Genomic DNA, 20134 nt, shown 5'->3' with positions numbered 1-20134 from the left:
CAAATATACATATTCTGTAACTCAACATGATAGAACCTTAAGAAATTTATACATTGATATAGACAAGCGACAGAACCAATCGACTTCCTTTGAATATAGGATCTGGAGATATGCAAAACATAACTGGATTGAGAAGATTAGCATTCCTATTGATTTGGCACAACAATCAAACAGACATTTGCTTTGGATCTTCAATTTGGACTACAGTGTGTAAACTAGAACCCTCTGGAATTCCCAGGGGAGGATCTATGCATGAACAATTATCAACATTATATAGCTCCCACTCTTTAATTTCACACTTGTCTAGTGCAGCAACAATATTTGTCCTCTCTCTGTTGTCAGTTGGAAATGCTCCATCTGGACTAACAAGTACTGCTCCAGTATAAGACTGCCCTGCAACTCTAGCAGCCCCATGATAATGGAACAATCCCCAACTAAGATTTTCAGCTACATCCACAATTGTCCAAAACTCATTTGAAACAACTCCGTTGTCTAATACACTGAAATAGAATGTGCCAGGTACCTTGCCCCTTCTCACCCTATATTTTCTCCTCCTCCAGACCATTTGACCTTCCAATGTTTTTACCTGGAATACTGGTTCATACCAGAATGACCCTTTTGCCTTTCCCCTATAGAATAGTTGATATTGGCATGGAAATTGATCATATGCTGGATTCTGCCCTGCTACCACACGCCAGCTCCATTGCAAACTCCCCAACCATCCCACAAACAGATCTTCTGCCATTTCATAACTTAAGTTCTGCCCCCGAAACTTCACCATTGGAGGCACACATGGTTTTTCAGGGATTTCTGCTTCCAACCCAAGACAGTTATTTTTCTGTAATACACATAGCGAAAAGGCTTCTAGATTTGCACTTTCATATGAAGCAATACACCGGTAGTTACATACTTGATCAACAGGGCTACACTGATTCAAGCATTGAAGAGCTTTTCTACAATTGGGATCCAACAAGCAATTAAGTACCTGGCGACCACAGTTCCTCAACATACAGTTTAGGGTAGAAAAACCTTTAGCTCTCAAATTATTCAATACTGGAACGGGCCTTATATATGCATTGATTATTACCAGCAAACAGAACCTTATATCATCAGAATTATGTCGATCCCATGCTTCAGAAACCGTCTGCACTACTTCATAAGATTCTTTAGCTTTATCAGATTGAGAAGTTCCAAAAATATTACCTCTCACTCCACTGGGAACATTATAGCCTCCTAATCTGTTCTTCAAATCCGATGAAGAGTCAAGGCATATTACATTTTCAATAGTTTTGCTGTTGTTATTAATCCACTCAACAGATTCCTGGTTTGTAACAGCAATAATCACCAATATATCCGCATCCCGTAATTCTTTCTGAAGTCTCGTGGACATTTCTCCGCTAGATACAATACATTCATCAGTAAATACAAGAAGCTCATACCCTTCATCAACCCATTTCAGTCTCTTTGCCTGATAAAAGGGAATATTAATGAATATTAATGGTACTGGACCCAACCAAAAAATAACCACACTATATTCATAGCAGAATATTATGACAAAGAAACGTACCGCACGTATAATTAGAAACATCACTCCAAAATATAAAAGAATAACATAACATAAGAATAACATAACAAGCACAAAAACTACACATAATTCCTACCCTTCCCCCTCCTCTACAAATACTCCCACATAAGCTCACATTTGCTAAATACTTAAAAAGCTATATCTTACTCAATTTATCGATATTTTCCATTGTAAGGATCCTAGTTCTCTGTCAAACAAATCACCAAAATATTGAACCCTTAGATATTATTTTAATTTTTTTATTTCTACAAGTTTAAACAATAAGAACAAAAAGAGATTAAATATGATAAATATGTTATATATCCTTCTTTTAGTGTACACAATTTTTTTCAATATTACTTTTAAGTATAATTATTTTCCTTATATACAAGTTATATAACTATTAACTCTTGCAAGCTCTCCTTTTATTTTTCGATATATCTTAATGCATGCGTTTTCACTCGTATACGTACACGAATTAAAATATGCACTACAACTAATAGTTTCGCATAAGATTAAAAAGTAAAATTGCATAACTATAAAAACTAAAAAGGAAATTAAAAACAAAAGAGAAAAAGAGTAACCTAACATTTTTCAATATGGAAAAGTTTAATATAGGATGTTGTATTGCAGGTACAATAAATAATGAATAAAGTCTTATTCATTCATTGTAGAAAAGGTGCAAAAAAAATATATTTTAAAGTCTTGAAAATACAGAACCTCAGAGGATATAGAATTATTAATAAAAAATCACTTCTGAACAACTGAAGCTCAATGAAAGAGGGAGAGAGAAGGTACGTAACAGTGTGAAGCATGACTTCTTCCCAGGATGCGGGCTTAAGAGGACTGGCAGCTCCGTGACCAGCGACAGCTACCATCCTCACCGGCGGCGCGGATGACTTCTCCGCCGTCACGGCGGAGAATACGGTTGTGCGTGGGCGAAAGCGAGGGTGAGTGTGAGTACGTGGCAGTGATGGGAAAGGAAGAAAGGAATGGGTATGAAGGTGAAAAGGAAAAGTGAAAGCATTAACAGATAAAGCATTCTGAAGAAACTTAAAACTGAATTTTTCAACATATTTTAGTTGCAAATTCAGAGACATTTGGGATTTTCTCTGTCTTGCAAATAACACACTGAAAATCATCATTTGATATTCTTCTTTATAAATATTTTCTTTTTTCTTTTAAATTATGAATTTACAATAAAGCCCTCGAGCCCATAGTCCTCACTCATTCATTCTCCTCTCACATTGGCCTCAATGAATTACAGAACTACAGTGAACTGTAGTAAAAAGTAAATGGATAAATAGGAAAATGTATAAAACAATTTTAATCACTGAAGTTAATACTGGAAATTATAAGTAATTTAATTGTGAGTGAAAACTCCATGAGACAAAAAATTAGGGTCTTAACCAAAAATTTCTGATTAAATGTCTTAAAACATGACATTTTGACTGATCTCCATAATGTTATTGTACAACACCTACCATGATACTAATTAACACGATCTTTATCAAATTTGTATTTAGAATGTTTTAAAAAATCAAATTGAAATCTGTATTTACCATTTTTGAAATGAAACAATACAAAAGTATACAAGTTTAACCGTGATTTTGTTATATTCTAAGTGTGACGTATTGTAAATTGTAACCAATTTTAGATTTAGGCTTAAATATTATTTTAGTTTGTGTTTTTATTGAGTTTATGTAATGTGATTTTTTTAAATAAAAAATTGGGGATAAATACTAATTTAGGGTTTGAAGGGTATGAAATGAATTGTGAATGGTTGTTATTGTGGCTTGAGAAAAGAGATTATGCAAATTCCTTTTCCTAAAATTGTGTACATTGCTCATAAAGGTATGTCTCATTGTTAATTTTCTTTTTCTTGTTGTAATAGTTGGGGACAACAAAATTATAGTTCCTTTTATGGTTGTGGTTCAAGGAGAATCAGCTTAACCCTCGTTTACAATTGTGAATAGTTTGTAATTCTGAGAATGAAAAAAACTTTAAAGAATATTAATAAATAATTTCGGAGTTTGTCTTATCTACAAGGTTAGAGTCATAATAATATTTTTTTAATAAAATTATTTGTTGGTAATTAATATTGAGTTTGTTATTTTTGTGTTGGATAAGGGAGTGGTTCCACTAATATGGTTTGGAGTAACTATTTCAAATAGTGTTTAAAAGAAAATATTGATGAAATAGTTATTATCGCAAGACAAATGAGGAAGATATATGATCTAGATAATTCATGAAGGTTTATGAAAAAAATAATCTAATAATTAGAAGTGATTTCTATTATTGGTGTAATGATCATAGTAATGGTGACACTAATGTTGAAAAATTGATGTGTTTTGGTTTAGTGTGTTGCTAAGATGACTCAATTGTAAGTTATGTGATACTAAGATTGTATTATTCTATTGTGTAATGTTAAGAAATGAATCAATGAATGAAGTTATGAATGTTGATGTTTAGTTCAAATAAATCCCAATTTTCATTATATTTTGTTCAACTAAGTCCCAACGTAGTAATGTTGTTTATGTAGTTAACAATACAAATATGTAATGACTAACATGTGAATTGATGCATAATAACAATACATATATGTTTTTGAAATGTATAATAAAATTAATATTTGGCCAAAATAATACAAAGTACTTAATGTATTTGACCACTAATTACAAAAATAATTATAGTTTTCCAAACAAGCCAATAATTTTGTTCATCAGATACTTGCAACATGCTACATTAAAGTTCCACAAAATAAATGCTGACAATGTACATTACAAAAGTTCAGCAAATAGCCCAAAATATTGAATAGACTGTCATTAAATTCCTCTCCTAAATTGCAATTTCTACCTCCTAACTGTTGTGGTTGATGGCCTTGACTATTCAGTTCATTGTTGTGGTGTTTGGATTGGTTGTGAAGACTGTTGAGTTAGTTGAGGTGGTGGCTTAGTTGGTTGAGGACTGTTGACTTGGTTGCAGTGGTGCCTTAGTTGGCTGTTGAGGGAGTACCAGATAATTACTTTTGTTATGGCTAAAATGAGGATATATGCTATATTTTTTAAGGTGGTTACCTTTTCTCAATTGGGTGTGTCATTCTTCTTTAACGTCGAGGAAGAAAGTTCCATCCCACAGAAGCTGGCGATGTATTGGAAAGATGATGGTCATATATGTTTCTTCACATGTGGATCGTCTGAACCAATGATGACTGTGATGAGCCATTTCCTACAAGTGCAGTCCTGAGTGTCTATGTTGAATGTACTCACTTTAGTTCAAAGGTGAATCTGTAAACTGGCATGTTCTGTCCAAAAAAATCATGCCACAGAATCTTACAATTGATACCGTAAACTTCATTTTAAATGTTGCAAGATTGCTTGACTTGGTCGCGGAATTTCAATTAATGAAATCGATGGAATCGAAATTGGGAACGAGCATAATATCAATAGGAATAAAAACTCAGGAAACATGACAAGAAAATTCAAGAAAAAAATTGATCGCCTCAACTTTCAGTTTAACAAGGAATTTAAATACAATGACCTTGAAGAAACTCAATCTTCAAACTGGCATCAACGTTACACTTCAAAACCAGTGGTGTCTACTTATTGAAGAAACACAGCTTCATCATTATCCAAATGCAACAATTTCTAATGTATGCAAACATCTTTAAGACATTTTAAAGGAAGTTTCTGATGTCCAAAGTTTTCACATCAACTGATTCAGGTTCATCCTTGAATTCCTCCCTGAAATGGAAAACAGACAGCAAAATAAATCATACGGTCTAGAACTTCTATCATCCTACTGCACCTAATGATACGACTAAAAAAGCATTTCTAACAGTAAAGGAGAAAACAGAAGCCAAATTTCCATCGCATCAATTATTTTCATCTTAAATTCAAAGTTAAAAAGCCATAATACACCTGCAAGACTAGGAAAGCCCAAGCATCATCATTCCATCTGGACTTGGGCGTTAAAATTAAGCAGAAAATATGTACTTATTAATGGTGTTCCTTGTCCAAAAGAATTAAAGAGAATTGGGAAGAAGGGGGAAAATATAAGGACAATAAATGAAGTCATCATAAATACCTTTTCTTTTGAGTTTCCATTGCCTCAAGAGCATCCTTCTTCAGCTCCTCCAGCTGTGCTTTGGCTAATTTAATTTCAAGCTCATCTTCATACTTTGGTAGATCTTCCCTTCGAAATCCAAGTCTAAGGTGGCACCACCAAAGGAGCAACAGAAAAGAAAGAGAGAAAGTAATTACAGCCCATCAATTTATTGTACTCAACTGAAGGGAATAAAAAGCCGAAGAATCCTCACTAGCAAATGAGGATTAAAACAACGAAATGGAATACTCAGCCAATAAAAGTAGGTCAATACACAACCGACAAAGAATGGACTGTACATTTCCCTACAAGTAAACAATGCGATGCAAGTTCCAATGTCTACGAAAAGGAACAAAACCTGTAAAACTTTGAAAATTGAATGTGTTAACTGGAATCTTGCTTCTACTTAGTAAAATTTCCTCCTCTACATCTTATTACAAAACTCCTTGTACCCTCTGCCATCTAATGTAATGAGAACTTTCACATAATGAGGGTGCATATGCCCACTCAACAATATCAAAATAAAAATATTTATAAAATCATTAACAATTCCATGAAAATGTAAGTGAAAAAAATAAACGCAGATGAAAATTTCAAAGCTTAGTATTATCCAACCTAACATCAAAAAGATATCCAGCGTTATGAACTTACTTCTTATTAATCTTATCAAACTCTGCCAATAGAAGGTCCATTCCTTTCTTATCATTTCTCAGTAAAGGTTTCTTTAGCTCCTTTTCAACTTTGTCCAGTGCATCTATCATCTGAGCTTCTGCACCAAGATCATCTGTAAGACCTCTCCTGTAAGAAATTTGAACACGTAAATATGAGCTTATGTAACAAGAACCTAACGCATCTTGAAGCAAGTGATGCTCGTGCCATATGTTGGCTTTTATTTCAATTATATAATAAGGTAAACCCGAATGATAATGTAGGCTTGTCATAATTTGCAGAAGAAAAAAACAAAGCCAACAGGCAATTTTTAGAACCAGAGGCTGAAAACAAATAACAATATTTTTTCATAATGAATTCAAGAAGGCACATGGGATTCAAAGAACCGTTTTACATACAAAAAAAATAACGAGAACCTTGTATGAATGAAAAAGCTGAATGGCACACAATACATACAATAATCACATCTACGTAAAAATTGAAGGGAGCAGAATAGATATCACCACACACTTGATTCTTATCTCCTTCAAAGTCAAAAGATAGGTCCGAGCATCTGGAATATCCTGTGTTTCCATTTCAATGGTGGCTCGGATATCTTGGGACTCTGACAACAAGCTTGCCCTGTAGAATGCACAATAGATTGTAGGATAACATAATCAAAACAGTTAAATAGACTGCTTCAGAGATTACAAGTTACAACCAAAAAAGTATTGAGCAGAATAGTATGACAAAAACAACAAAGGAAAGGCAGAAACTCACTTCTCTCTAACTGTTTTCATGACCTTTGCATAGTGAGCAACAGCAGCTGGATCTTCCGGATCAATGGTAATCTTCTCATTCTTTAATATTCCAATGGCGGTCTCAAATTTCTTCTTCACTTCCACAAAAATGTTCTTCAGCATTTCTGTTTCCATTCAATCAAACAGTATGTTACTAAAAGGCAACATCTATAATCTATAATTATACAAGAAGGGGATACATTATCTTGGTATACACGTACACATTTTGTATGTCATATTTTATCTCTCACAATCTTATTTATACTTTCTAAATCACTCATCCTCCTACGGCACAACACAATCACAACTATTTATTATGTAATTCCTATCACTTTTTATTTTTATTATGTAAAAAATAAACAACTGCACAAGAGAACTCACGGTCTCCCTTCAGGGCAGGAGGGTCAGACGCTTTAGCATAGTGGCGAACTGGAAAAGCATAGTCCTTTTGCAGAAGCATTTGACTGCCATAGATCTGTAAGAAACGGCGCAAAATGAGAAAATTGCAAAAAATAGTAGATAAACCACAAACATGATCCCTTTTAAATTAATAAACAAAATTAATGCATATTAATCATCCAGGAAACACCAGTTTCATATAATTCATTTCACCCCACAATTCTGAAACTCAATGAGATAAATCACCAGCACAGTCACTTTTACATTAACCAACAAAATTTAGGCGTATTAACCATCATTCAAACACAAGTATCATACCGTTCATTTCCACACACTATTACGCAACTCAATATGAAAATAAAAAACACTCCCCAATGCATCGACAACTCCTAGGCTGCAAGCAAGTTATTTCCCCCAATCAACAGAATCAGCGACGACAGAAAAACCTAATCGACCAAAAGAAATGGATAAACAGCATGTTAACCCTCGAAACATAGCGTGAATTGTCCCTTTTCACCTAAATTGGATTTAAAATTATGGAGATAGACAATCAGATAGCGCCTGATGTATGGAAAGCAATGCAGATCCCGAGATTCAACGAGAAAATCAGAACCAAGAATGTGAAGAAAATTGGTACGGTAATGCATGGAGAAGGAATTGCAGAGAGAAAATGAGAAATACCAATTTGGATTTGGAAAAGAGACGAGAAGAGAGTGCCATGAGTGAAGAATGTTGTTCGTTCAGCTTTCTGAGAAATGCGTAAGTTAGGTCTTTTCTTCGTTTTTCACTTTGATGCCTCTCTCTCTCTAATGAGACCGGTTCAAGCGAATCACACTGACTCTACTAATCTGCTAGGGTACACTACACCCTATGTCGATCCATGATGCAGGGCATCTCATTAATTCTCAGCCGTTGGATACTCTGCCACGTGGAAAATAATCCTATGTCCTTCGCTCTGGTTTACATAAATTGCATATTTTTAATATTTTATAGAATTTTTTTATTTATTTTAAACACTTTTTTTATCTTACATTTGTTTTAAAATGGCACTTATATATTTTTCAGTGAAAAGATGTTAAAAAAACAGTAAAAAAAAGCTTAAAAATTTAAGAAAATATTATTATAATCTACTCAGTGCTATTTGTAAGATTAAATTGTGGATGACATAGTTTTATCCTATTATTGTTTATTACCAATGTTTGTTTTTTATGTTATTTATCTGTCTTTAAAATATAGTGATTATAATATTTTAAAATATATGGCTTCATGATTTCCTTCCCGCAATGATCTTATACTCTCTTTTTTTCTATAGACACCTCACACATAGTGTAATCGTACTATAATGTGTTTAATTTTTTCGCTCTCTTTAAAGTGTCTTAAATTTGACATTATATCTTGATTTTATATTTGAGTCTAAAGTGTTTTTAATCTAGTTTTACGTCTTGAAATTTTCATCTCGACTTAAAAAAACAAAACAAAGTCTTAAGTTAAAATACAAATATCCCTTCCAAAAGATAAACGTGAAAAATGACGTTTTTGTTAACTTATGTCATGTTAAAATAAATATTTTCCATGCAAAAAATGCCTCAAGAAAAAAAGAAGAAGAAAGTTTTGAATCTAATTATATTAAATTAAAAAGATCTTACTTGGAAAATACTTTTTTAAAAACAAAAGTTTATTCATTCAATTAAGTTAAAATATAATGATTCCTTTCGATAAGAGATCTCTCAATTACTTTAACTTTATTTAGCAAAATTTCATATTTGTTTGAAATTTAACATAAAAGATTTATGAACTATGTTTCACTTGTTGAATGTTATTAAAATTATTTCTCATATTATTTTATAATATAACGAAAATGATCATACTAAAATAAAAATAGCGATAAATTGTAATGAGACACGTGACAATCACCCCATATCTCCATTTTTATTTTTATTAACTTTCAAATAAACGTCAATTGAAAAACTAATTTTCAATATAAAACTTGTTAAGTAATATAAAAAAAATCAACTAATACATTTTGTCGGTCTTGGATTTGTATGCCATTGTCCACATTTTCTTTGCAATTTATTTTTAATAATCACTTTTTAAAATTCAAATAATTACTTATAACAAAAAATATTTTAATTTGTTTCTTTTAATTATTATTATTTATTTAAATAATTATTTATAATAAATAATTATTTATATAACACAAAAATTATACCAATTATTTATCTATAGAAAGAGGATTAATTTTTTTATGCCACATTTTATCCAATTTTACTTTTCAAGTAACTTTTTTTTAATTTAGTCATTTTTTAAAGTTAAATAAATAAAAATCATCTACAAAATAAATAAAAACTATCTATAATTAAATTATAAAAAATATTTATATTTATTTTTATAATTACAATTTTATTAATTTTTATTATCACGAACATATAGGCTAAGTTAAACAATATTTGAAGATAACTTTCTCCCTTATTGTGACATTGAAAACATATTTTCTAGAAAAAATTAATTAATTCCTTAAGCAGATGTGATGTTGAGGAATTAGTCTTTGGTTCTAACACAGATATTCAAAATTCAGAAAAATAAAAACATATTGCCTAACAAGTTTCATAGCCATAATTATATAAATCGAATTGAAATATACTGCTATTAAATTACATATTTATAATTATTTTGAAGTTGATAAAATTGGTCTTCCATGATTCATAACATCATATAACTCAGCATTTGATTGGTTAGAAAGCAGTTCCCTTTAGATCATGTTATCAGATTAATTTTTATATTATTAAAACCATTAGGGAGTCCCAAATCCACTAACAAGAATTTACGAATATAATTATTGAACTGATGCATTTGTGATAAATAAAAGATGTTGATTGCTGTAAATAAACCTGTGTAATGACCAACTACGATATCCAAAGGGCGGTTCCTCTGAAAATTGTATTTTATCATAATACCTTCAGATAATTGGGACAAAACATCCCATGTTAAGATACAGATCCTACAAACATGTACCTTACGAAAATTATTAGCTAAGAGATTAATAAATAAGTTTCTAGAAGTCACGATTAGATTATATTGAACAAAATTTGATGAAAATATAGTATTAACATTTTTCAATATTTTTTTTCTTTCTTAACAAGTATCCTGAAAACAACTAGTTAGCCTTCTCCTTCTGATGTTCCCGAAACTGAAATGTTATTAATGAGAAACATACTTATTTTTTATGAATCAGCTGCAACAAATGTTTAGTAGTTCTTTTCTGACAATGCACAAATTTATTCGTGTTAGTGATAAAAATCTATGTTTGGTACAGAGTGTTGCTAGAAACAATCACCTTAGTATTGCAACTACTGTCTATAAACATGGTTTTACATTTCGGCGGCAAAGGATTTACCACATCCACAAGTCTGTGTCGCGTTAGGATTCTTGAAAGAGAAGCCTCCCCCAATCAGAGCATCACTGTAATCTAATTGCATGCCAAATATGAAGAGTAGGCTTTTAGGATCACAAACTGCAGAAATAAATAGAGAAGTCAAAATATATCATAAAATGGCTAATGGTTTTAAGGCTTAAACAAAAATTTTAAACATGCAGTGCAGTGATGCAGTCGCTACATTGATCATAGAAATTTAAAATGGATTGAGGACCAAAGAAACAAAAATATACAAGAAAGTCTCCAATACCATAATCACCATATACATGCATCATTTTTGCTCTGTCGTAAGGTGGGAGACAGTTTGCTCACTGTTTTATTCTTTTATTTACCTATTGCAGTATGCTCAGTACTGGAATCAATCCAAATGCAGTATTAAAAACAATAATAATAATAAAAATAACAGCATCATTTTTTACTGTTGCTCCATGCATAACTTTGACCATCCAAGCTGAAAAAGAATTACAAGAGTTCATGTTGAGCGGATCAAGCTTTCAATTCAACTTAGTTTCGAATTGTTTTGCTTCCCATTGAAACGCCATTGAACTAGTACGGGATTGACTTGCACTTCCTGAATAGTAGAGATAAATATCCACCCAATTTTGGGAAGTGGAAAGAAGAAAAATAGGAAGAAAGAAGAAAAGGTAGAGAGAGAATGTGACACATGTGATAAGTAATGATAGTTGGAAATAGAATCCAAGGACATTGTACAGGAAAAAAAATGTTATATTCTAAATTAGACACTATTATCATTGACTAAGGAAATAAATAATACTCCTTTTAAGTTTCAGAGCATGTCTACTTCGGAGAATCCATCCAATAATAATGTTTTTGCTGTGCCAAGATATTTTACATGATAGAAGGCTAAAATTAGTCAGATATATAAACATAGAAACAAAACCTCCTACCACACAAAAATATAACTAAGATTAACATCAGTACTGCAACGCACTTAGTGTCCTCCACATATTTGCAAAGTGCCAACCAGTACGCACTTTGTCTGGGTCATATAGCTTAATTAGGAGAATAATCTTAAACAGAAGTTGCGGTGTTACAGTTTGTAAAGATAAGTGCATTGGCACGTTGACAAATAAACCTGTAGGGAATGTGGCTTAAGCACGTCAAATAGTTAACCCTTCCCCGAGTAAACCACGAGATTAATCCTTCCTTGTGAATTATAAATGTCAATTATAAGAAACAAGATATGAATCATACCAATTTCAAAGCCTTCATACTCGATGATGGAGTCATCTGGCCTTTTATTAGCCCTGTCCTCAAAATCCATTGTGTATGACATACCAGAGCACCCACCTTGCCTGACACCTATTCTTAAACATAAATTTTCATTTCGTTCAGACCTCATCTTACTCAAGTGCTTCAGTGCGTTATCCGTAAGAGAAATTGCAGGGGCCACAGACCCAGAAGCTGGTGCAGCTGAAAGGTACGTGGAAAGAGTGAAAAAAGATTAAATAAGTGCTGAATAAGGTGGAAAAAGCATTTCGCATAGCACACACTGGTATATAAGAAAATTCAAAGTACACGGTTGCACTATAGTTAATAATATTATGATATTAAAACTGGAGCGAATGTTGATAAGAGACTACTCTAATTTTTATTTTTTTTACTTAGAGTACTAATCTAAATTAATTTATAAGATAGTTCTCCAAATAATTACAGTATTGATAACAACTACACCAATTATTCTCATTACCTTTACACGTTGTAACAATCAAACTCTTCAAAATAAGAGAATAAAAATATGCTGAAATAAATGAAAAGATTCTAAAGATATCCTCTCATAACTACTATGATACTGAAGATATCTTATTCCTAATAATCCATCATTTACAACACTCCTCCTCAAGTTGATAAATAAATACCAAACTTGCCTACAAAAATCTTATGCTATTTGAAGTCCTGCAAGGACATGGGTTACAATCACAACACCTCTCTTAAAGTTATCTTTGATGAAGTGGCAGTTAATTTTGATATATTTGGTTTTGACATGGTTTCCTAGACTATTGGCAATGCTCATGGCTAACTTGTTATCATGGTATAATTATGTAGGAATGTCAAACTTCACTTTAAGGTCTTCTACTATGATTTTCATCCAAAGTTCATCACACACACCTTGCTTTTTTTGTTTCTCTTAGGTACCGTACTTTTTTAAAAAATATACAATATCCAAAAGTAGATTTTTTATCAGCAACAAAACATACATAGTTTGCATCAGTATATATCTTTAGGGTTAAAGTCTCTTTCCTAAACCGTAGTTCCTTTTGAGTGTGACTTCAAGAACTGAAATTTTTTTGTCAACTACTTGCATGCGTGTTCCTCTTTGACCATGCATAAACCAGTTTACCGCACTAATTGCATAAACAATATTTGGCATACGTATGATAGATGTTTAAGTTTTCCTACCAATCTCTAATATTGGATTTTTTTTCTATAAGAGAACTCTATTCACTTCCAATTTTATAATTTTGTTCAATAGAAATTATCGGGGGGTTCCAAACCCAGCTTAAATGCTTATTTGAGGAGATCAAATACATATTTTATTTGGGAGATGATAATCCCCTGTTTGGAATAAGCAACCTCTATTCCAAAAAAAACTACTTGAGATTTTCCAAACCTGTCAGTCATATTGACAGCCAGATTTTTCTTTTAAGTTAATTTCTTTGTTTCATCATCTTATGCAATAATCAAATCATCCACATAAACCAATAATATAGTGAATTTACTTGTAGTTGAGTGCTTTATGAATAAAGTATAATCTCCCTGACTTTACTTGTATCTGAAAGAAAACATTGTTTTCATAAATCTCCCAATCAATGTTCTTGGAGATTGCTTAAGATCATATAAGCCCTTCATTAGGAGACACGTTTTATTCCTTCCACAATGAGTTTCAAATCCTTAAGGAATCTACACGTACACTTCTTCTAAATCTCCATGAAGAAAGACATTCTTCACATCTAATTGGTGCAAGTCCCTAACAAAATGTTAGAGCAAGAACTAATCAAACTGTCTTTATCTTTGCTATTGAAGCAAATGTCTCTTCATAATCAATTCTACAAGTTTGAGTGTATCCCTTTGCAACCAATCAGCCTTTATACTTTCCTATTGTCCTATTTGTCTTGTATTTTACTGTAAATATTTTTTTGCACCCTACAACCCTTTCGTCTCACAGATTGAGAAATATGATATTCAACATTTTGTTGTGCACGAGGAGGAACCACAAACAGGGAGATATTTCGCAAATGGGTCATGTCATGAGTTAATCATAAAAGAGAAATTTGACATTACTCTTAACCCAAAATCTGACGGCAAAAGGTTTGCGAGTCTCTCTTATAAATTGCTCATCTTGTCCAATTTTATCCAATGTGTGACTCCAACTCTCACTTGACTCCAACAATCTCTTCCTAAGTGTGTTTCTTCTACATTGGTATATGTTTACCCTCCATCGAAAGCACACAACTACCTTAGCGGTGAGTGGATGCACAAACTCGGGATCCATCAACCACTCCATATTGTACGTCTGAGTCAGACATTGTTAGATATATTATCTTTATTTTATATTTATCTTTTATCTTCTAGTTAGTTTGTTATTATTTCTTATTTGTATTTTGGGCTTAGTCTATATTTCTTCTATTATAAATAAAGGACCTTATGTGTATACTCAACACAAGGGAGATTAATCTTATATATAGTTTTCACTATATTTAACTGAACTACTAGCTTTGGTAGTTAGTTGTTTGTTGTGCACAAAGAAGAACCACAAATGGAGGCATATTCAGGAACTAGGTCATGAGCCAATCATACAAGAAAACTAGTATCAAAGTTAGTTTCATCAAGAGGTCCCAACGACATTGTTAGTGTTCGCAAGATGAGTTGGCTTTGCTAGAGCCAGGTGTGTGTGCTACACACACAGATACTGGTGGTGGCATGTGGCAATGCGTGAAATCTCTGATGACAATGCAATTACCAACATTGTGATTGATGGCATGGTACGCGTCATTTAAATTTTCATATATTAATATAATGCCTAATTGAGATCAACTAAGCATCAGTGAAATACATCATTATACAGAGGCAAACATGACTGATATCATATCGTCCACAAGCCTTTTTGACTATTTACTGATATCCCTTTCATTGCAGTATAAAGCAAACAGATAGAGAAGGAAAAGGTATTAAGGGCACATTTGTAAGAGTTTTATAAAATTTATCTTATGACAAACACTTTTGTAAATATTTATGAGATTCTATAAAAACAACTTATAAGTTGTCCATAAAGCAGTCAACATAAGCTTAAGATTTTTGGAGAAACTAACTTCAAATTTCCTTCTTATTTTCCTTTCCTAAATGTGTTTATTAAGAAGTTTTTCTAATAAGCCCCAAGTTTTTTACCCAGACAAACCCTAAATGAAAGGGTAAGAAAGTTGACTACTATGTTGAAATCCCATGATAAAGAAGCAAAAATTATAACAGAAGAGTTCCGGCATGCATACATCCACTGGTTAACATTCATCCTTTACCCTGGCCAATACACCTTCCTCGAAATTAGGGTAGGCAGAACCCAAATCATGCACACCAATAACAACCATGAATTCAAAGCCAACAAACTCTGGCAAACAATCGAACCTCTTATTAAATGGAGACGAAATCATTCGCAAAAGTCTGAGAACAAAATCTTCAAATTGAAGAAAGTGCGTCCCAAATCCTATAAACTAGAAAGATGTATAATTTTTTTCCAAACCACAAAATTATAATCTAATAATCATATTTGTCATTGATGTTGCTAATTAAGAGAAAATTAACAAACAAGGAAATATAAGGATGCAAGGCGTACCGGGGATTGAAACTGATCGAATGGAGAGTGGTTTACGGCGTTTTAGATTTGGCGATGAAAATTTGACTATGGGTGAAGAATATTGCGGGGAGGAGATAGGAAGACGAACAAATTGAGGAGAGTGCATAGCTGAGATTGCAGAGAAAGCCATTGGAGTTTAGAAAGAGAGAGAGAACTGCACCCACAACACGTGTTGTTTGCCTCAAACTTCAACCATCGTGTTTGTATGTGTGTGACGTGTTTGGTTGGGATTTTCGAATTTGATATTTCTACGTAATTCATATGTTCAGCTCATAGACTAATGTCAGCCGGAAAAATTTCCAAAAAAAAATAAAAAATAAGTTCAGAAATTTTACTTTATTTCATATTTAGTTAGCCTTGAAGTCTTTTGCATTTTTAGTTAATTTTTTATTTCTTAAGTGTTGAAATTTTTATAGTTTTTAATTAAGTATTTCCTCGTTAACTTTTATTTTTAATTTGTTCAATTATATTGTTTACTTGTACATGTAAAAATACCAATGTGAGGCGCATACGAATTAACTTATTAGCCTAAAACACAGGACAGGTCGAGTTTACTAGAGTTTTTTTTAGTAATTTTTCAATTATTATATTGTTTATAAAAATTTTAATTTTATATGTTTAGATGTAGATATTAATATTATGTTAATTTTAGTATCTAAACTCATAGAGTTTCTAAACTTAAAAAAAAAAACAATTTTAATTTTTTTTCATACTTTTCTTGTTTAAAATTTGTCAAAAAATTCATTCAAAAACACCTAGTTATAAATTAAATAAATAACAAAACTTAGATTTGGCTGGATAGTGAAAATTAAAACTTGATAGCAAAGAAGAAGGGGGTTCCACGCATACTGAGAGGCTAATTTTGGAATTTAAAGATAAATACAGCTTAATAAATTGAATGATATTGTGGCAAAGTGCAAAACGAAATATGTTGAGTAAAATACATCATCACTTCAGCATGCACAACCAGTTCGTTGTTCTGCTTCTGAAACTGCATCAGATATTCCTCGAAAATAGCTGCAACAAACATTAGAACATTTGATTGCATAAGTGGCCAGCATTTATTAAGAATCACTACAACCAAATACAAGGTAGAAATTGTTCATTCTCACATGTCTTGTTCGTGTTCATTTTCTAGTGCAATTTTGGCAACGCATAAAAAAGCCTCCTCAACATTGTAGCCTTCTTTTGCAGAGGTCTCAAAGTATGGTATGTTTCCCCTGGAAGCACACCAGTCTCTAGCTTTTTTTTCAGTCACCTGCAACAAATGGCAGACACTTTACACCAAGACATTCAAATATATTGAAAATCACTGCCAATGATAACAGTGTATGAAAAAATAATTGCTGCAAAATTTCATATATTCCATACCCTTCTACTGTTTCCACCGTCTACATCAACCTTGTTCCCAAGTAATACAAAGGGAAATGCTTCAGGATCATTCATATCACCCTGACATCAAACACCAATATGCAGAACAGATCAGACGGGTAAACATGGTGAAAGACCATCTTCAACCGATCATATATATATATATATATATATATATATATATATATATATATATATTCAACTCAAGGACAAAATGATTCAAACAGAAGATAGAAATCAGCAATAAAGAAATACAAAAAGAGGAAGAATTGAAAGATGGTATGAAGAAGTAACATCATACCTGCTTAAGAAACTCATCATGCCAATTGTTTAGTGTATCAAATGTCTTGTGTATATTTACATCATACACCAGCACACAGCAATCTGCCCCTCTATAAAATGCAGCCCCAAGACTATGGAACCTTTCTTGCCCTGCCGTATCCCAAATCTGCCAAAATAGTGTTTCATTTTTCATTGTGTCAACCAAAAGTTGAAAAGGTACTGAAATTGATACCTTTGTAGTGTACTCACACAAAGGTAAAACTTTGATCACATTTTAAAGTGCTCACCTGCAATGTTACCAGTTTGTCATCAACTTGTATCTCCTTTGTGACAAAATCAGCACCAATTGTGGCTTTATACTGCAGGCTGAATTTTCTATAAACGTACCTGAATTCAAAGTTAATGTTCCACAATGATATGATATACACTACTTTCTGGTTTCATTCTTTGAATCAAACACAATTTCAGTAATAAAAAACTCAAAAACCCAATTTCAGCCTTTGTTTTAAGTCAGTTCCGATCAAGATACAAATTGCTAAGAAAAACTATTTTGAATATGCAAAACATATTCAGTTTTTAACTAAATCTGGTGTTATGCAGCCAATAATATTTTTCCAGCAGGATATGCACTTACAAAAGCTAGTGCCAACTCATGTACACTTTACAGAGACTCGTTGGAAAAACGAAAGAAAACAAATTCAAAACAGTGAAAAGCTCAAAAGCATTCATGATTTTGGAATGAATAATGCAAGTACAGCGAATCATTGGCATCAGAAAAACTACCAAACTTTCACTTATTTATTTACTTGTTGCTCTTAAACTGTAAATGTAAGTGCCAAATGGATACTGATTCATCAAAGAAGTCTTTCCCACCCTGAAAAGAAGATCAAGAAAAAGGGATTAATCAGCAGCATTCACATTCATCAATAAAGAAGCTTACATGAGGTAATAACAGCAAAAAAGGTAAACTTGGAATGCAGAAAAAAGTTACCATACATACCCACTATCACCAAGAATAATGACCTTAAGCAAAGTTCTCTTTCTCTGTGAAACATCCATGTGGAAAACTCAAAAGGGTGTGGGCAGAAAGAAGAGGTTTCTCTTTTTGTGAAGAATGGGAAATTAAATGAAAAGAGAAAAGAAGAAAATAAAGGGTGTCATGTGAGAAAAGGGAAGTTCTGGATTTCTCTTAATGGTTGTTGGTGCTATCCTTCTCTGAGGGGAATTGCTTTTTTCTCTCTCTTTTTCTCTTCATTTCTGCATTTGAACGAGGCAAGTGAGTATCATGTGATTTGCAAACCAAAACCAACGTTCCAGTGACAGCGGAGCATGATTGTTTTTTAACATATAAAAAGGGTGTTCTGTCACAAATCACACCAATGTTTTTCCTTTTTGCTTAGTTGACTTTGAAACATACGTGGTTGCCTCTAATTGTTGGATCTAACACCAAAATCTGTATAAAGGAGGTTTTACTCTGCTTTTGACAGTTGAGACAGTTCGGTTATGTTGCAATCTAGTCTCATCTGACACACACTTTGAACAAACCGATGATGCTTGCATTTAATTTACAGCACTGCTATTGTCTTTTCTCAAAACTAGCATTTAAGATTTACCAATGTCTCCGTGAGTCTGTCAAAACTCTTCGGATAATGCCACTAATATTAATACCAATGTATTCAGTTTATGCTTTAACATTAATTTTTTAACAAAACAATGTCAACAGAAATTAAACAACAGATAAAATTGAACGTTCCCACCTCATTAAATCTCTAATAAAATAATATTATCATTTTTTTATCTTTAAATAAATATTCACTCAACTGTATTTTAATATGTAATACTTATTTTTTAAATAACATTACATTTACTTTTCTTATTTTATTTGAATGTAACATGTTGACTGAGTTTTTAACTTTTATCACCTAGTTTTACTTATTTAAGCATTCACTTTTATTTTTTTAAACTTATTTTTATTTCTCTCCTCAAATTACAGTGAGATAAATAACACAAGTTTCTTTGGATTTTTTTCATTCTCTCCTTTTCTTTTTCCTAGGATAAATGGATCAGTTATTTAAAAGAGACCTTTTCTATTTCAATTTATTGTCGTTGACTTTAAAAATATATTCTGATTGATATATATATTATTTTTCAATAACATATTTCAAATTTACTCCTGTTAAACATTTTTTTCTCCTGACATATGTTTATAGAAAATAAAAAATATATTTTAATATAATTGACATCTAATAATAATTATGTTCAATTTTTTTTTCTCTATCAATGTCAAATAATTATAAATGTAAATCAATTTAAAAAGGAGGAAGTGCAAAATTAAGAATGAGGTTTATTGACGAAAGAATAGACTCGGGTGCTTTCTGAATTTAAACAATTTTGCGTTAAAAATGTTAAGAGAATTTATTACTAACATTCACTTCTTTGTACTTTAACTGCATCAGTTTAGAATCATAAAAAAAGTTCTTTCAAGATCATAATCATAAAAAAATTGTTAACACACTTTGTTCGTACATTCTTTATTATTGTATAACATTTGATAATTAAGGATAGCTCCTGTCCAATGTAAATTTGATATTTATATTGATACATTATAGGCCAATGCAGTTTTGTCCGTTATATTTTGGAAAGATTATTTAAGACACACGTGA

The 20134-nt window shown here is 32.0% G+C and overlaps 4 protein-coding genes across 5 annotated transcripts; all 4 read right to left on the bottom strand.

Moving 5' to 3' along the window:
* Nucleotides 1–32: 32 nt before the first annotated feature.
* On the bottom strand, nucleotides 33–2681 carry LOC108345782 (uncharacterized). The gene is made up of 2 exons (XM_017584536.2): nucleotides 2368–2681; nucleotides 33–1468 (listed from the first exon to the last, which is right to left on the bottom strand). The coding sequence occupies exons 1-2, from the start codon at nucleotides 2662–2664 to the stop codon at nucleotides 167–169; spliced, it is 1599 nt and encodes a 532-aa protein (XP_017440025.1). The 5' UTR covers nucleotides 2665–2681; the 3' UTR covers nucleotides 33–166.
* A 2363-nt stretch (nucleotides 2682–5044) lies between these two features.
* LOC108334348 (probable ATP synthase 24 kDa subunit, mitochondrial) lies at nucleotides 5045–8360 on the bottom strand. Its single transcript, XM_017570174.2, has 7 exons — nucleotides 8197–8360; nucleotides 7498–7591; nucleotides 7097–7241; nucleotides 6848–6958; nucleotides 6320–6466; nucleotides 5651–5773; nucleotides 5045–5307 (listed from the first exon to the last, which is right to left on the bottom strand). Exons 1-7 carry the CDS (start codon nucleotides 8233–8235, stop codon nucleotides 5241–5243), a joined length of 726 nt encoding a protein of 241 aa, XP_017425663.1. The 5' UTR covers nucleotides 8236–8360; the 3' UTR covers nucleotides 5045–5240.
* A 2421-nt stretch (nucleotides 8361–10781) lies between these two features.
* Nucleotides 10782–16057, bottom strand: LOC108326252 (iron-sulfur assembly protein IscA, chloroplastic). Of its 2 annotated transcripts, XM_052868988.1 has the most exons (4): nucleotides 15798–16057; nucleotides 12164–12382; nucleotides 11415–11519; nucleotides 10887–11026 (listed from the first exon to the last, which is right to left on the bottom strand). In XM_052868988.1, the coding sequence occupies exons 1-3, from the start codon at nucleotides 15946–15948 to the stop codon at nucleotides 11443–11445; spliced, it is 447 nt and encodes a 148-aa protein (XP_052724948.1). In that variant the 5' UTR covers nucleotides 15949–16057; the 3' UTR covers nucleotides 10887–11026; nucleotides 11415–11442. The 2 variants fall into 2 exon arrangements, with proteins under 2 accessions (XP_017415162.1, XP_052724948.1); XM_017559673.2 differs by lacking the exon at nucleotides 11415–11519 and having other exon boundaries at nucleotides 10782–11026.
* Nucleotides 16058–16611: 554 nt separating this feature from the next.
* Nucleotides 16612–18757, bottom strand: LOC108336646 (ras-related protein Rab7). Its single transcript, XM_052875834.1, has 7 exons — nucleotides 18472–18757; nucleotides 18319–18345; nucleotides 17759–17858; nucleotides 17491–17637; nucleotides 17190–17270; nucleotides 16931–17076; nucleotides 16612–16835 (listed from the first exon to the last, which is right to left on the bottom strand). The coding sequence occupies exons 1-7, from the start codon at nucleotides 18528–18530 to the stop codon at nucleotides 16772–16774; spliced, it is 624 nt and encodes a 207-aa protein (XP_052731794.1). The 5' UTR covers nucleotides 18531–18757; the 3' UTR covers nucleotides 16612–16771.
* Between the last annotated feature and the right edge of the window lie 1377 nt (nucleotides 18758–20134).

The sequence above is a fragment of the Vigna angularis genome, chromosome 1 (genome assembly GCF_016808095.1).
Source record: "Vigna angularis cultivar LongXiaoDou No.4 chromosome 1, ASM1680809v1, whole genome shotgun sequence".
NCBI lineage: Eukaryota > Viridiplantae > Streptophyta > Magnoliopsida > Fabales > Fabaceae > Vigna > Vigna angularis.
This window is presented reverse-complemented; position numbering and strand designations above follow the sequence as displayed.

Bases quoted from the DNA above. Each gene is read 5' to 3' on its own strand.
- LOC108345782 (XM_017584536.2), bottom strand. From the start codon at position 2,664: ATGTCTCTGAATTTGCAACTAAAATATGTTGAAAAATTCAGTTTTAAG. The intron at 1,469-2,367 runs GTTACGTACCTT...CCCTTTTATCAG, and splicing joins AAGAAGTCATGCTTCACACT to GCAAAGAGACTGAAATGGGT.
- LOC108334348 (XM_017570174.2), bottom strand. From the start codon at position 8,235: ATGGCACTCTCTTCTCGTCTCTTTTCCAAATCCAAATTG. The intron at 7,242-7,497 runs GTGAGTTCTCTT...GAATGGAAACAG, and splicing joins TCCTGCCCTGAAGGGAGACC to AAATGCTGAAGAACATTTTT. The intron at 6,959-7,096 runs GTGAGTTTCTGC...TGCATTCTACAG, and splicing joins ATGAAAACAGTTAGAGAGAA to GGCAAGCTTGTTGTCAGAGT.
- LOC108326252 (XM_017559673.2), bottom strand. From the start codon at position 15,948: ATGGCTTTCTCTGCAATCTCAGCTATGCACTCTCCTCAATTTGTTCGT. The intron at 12,383-15,797 runs GTACGCCTTGCA...CGTACCTTTCAG, and splicing joins TCGATCAGTTTCAATCCCCG to CTGCACCAGCTTCTGGGTCT. The intron at 11,027-12,163 runs GTATGATTCATA...TTATTTCTGCAG, and splicing joins GTATGAAGGCTTTGAAATTG to TTTGTGATCCTAAAAGCCTA.
- LOC108336646 (XM_052875834.1), bottom strand. From the start codon at position 18,530: ATGGATGTTTCACAGAGAAAGAGAACTTTGCTTAAGGTCATTATTCTT. The intron at 18,346-18,471 runs GTATGTATGGTA...TCTTCTTTTCAG, and splicing joins ATTATTCTTGGTGATAGTGG to GGTGGGAAAGACTTCTTTGA. The intron at 17,271-17,490 runs GTATGATGTTAC...GTTTGATGTCAG, and splicing joins ATGATGAGTTTCTTAAGCAG to GGTGATATGAATGATCCTGA.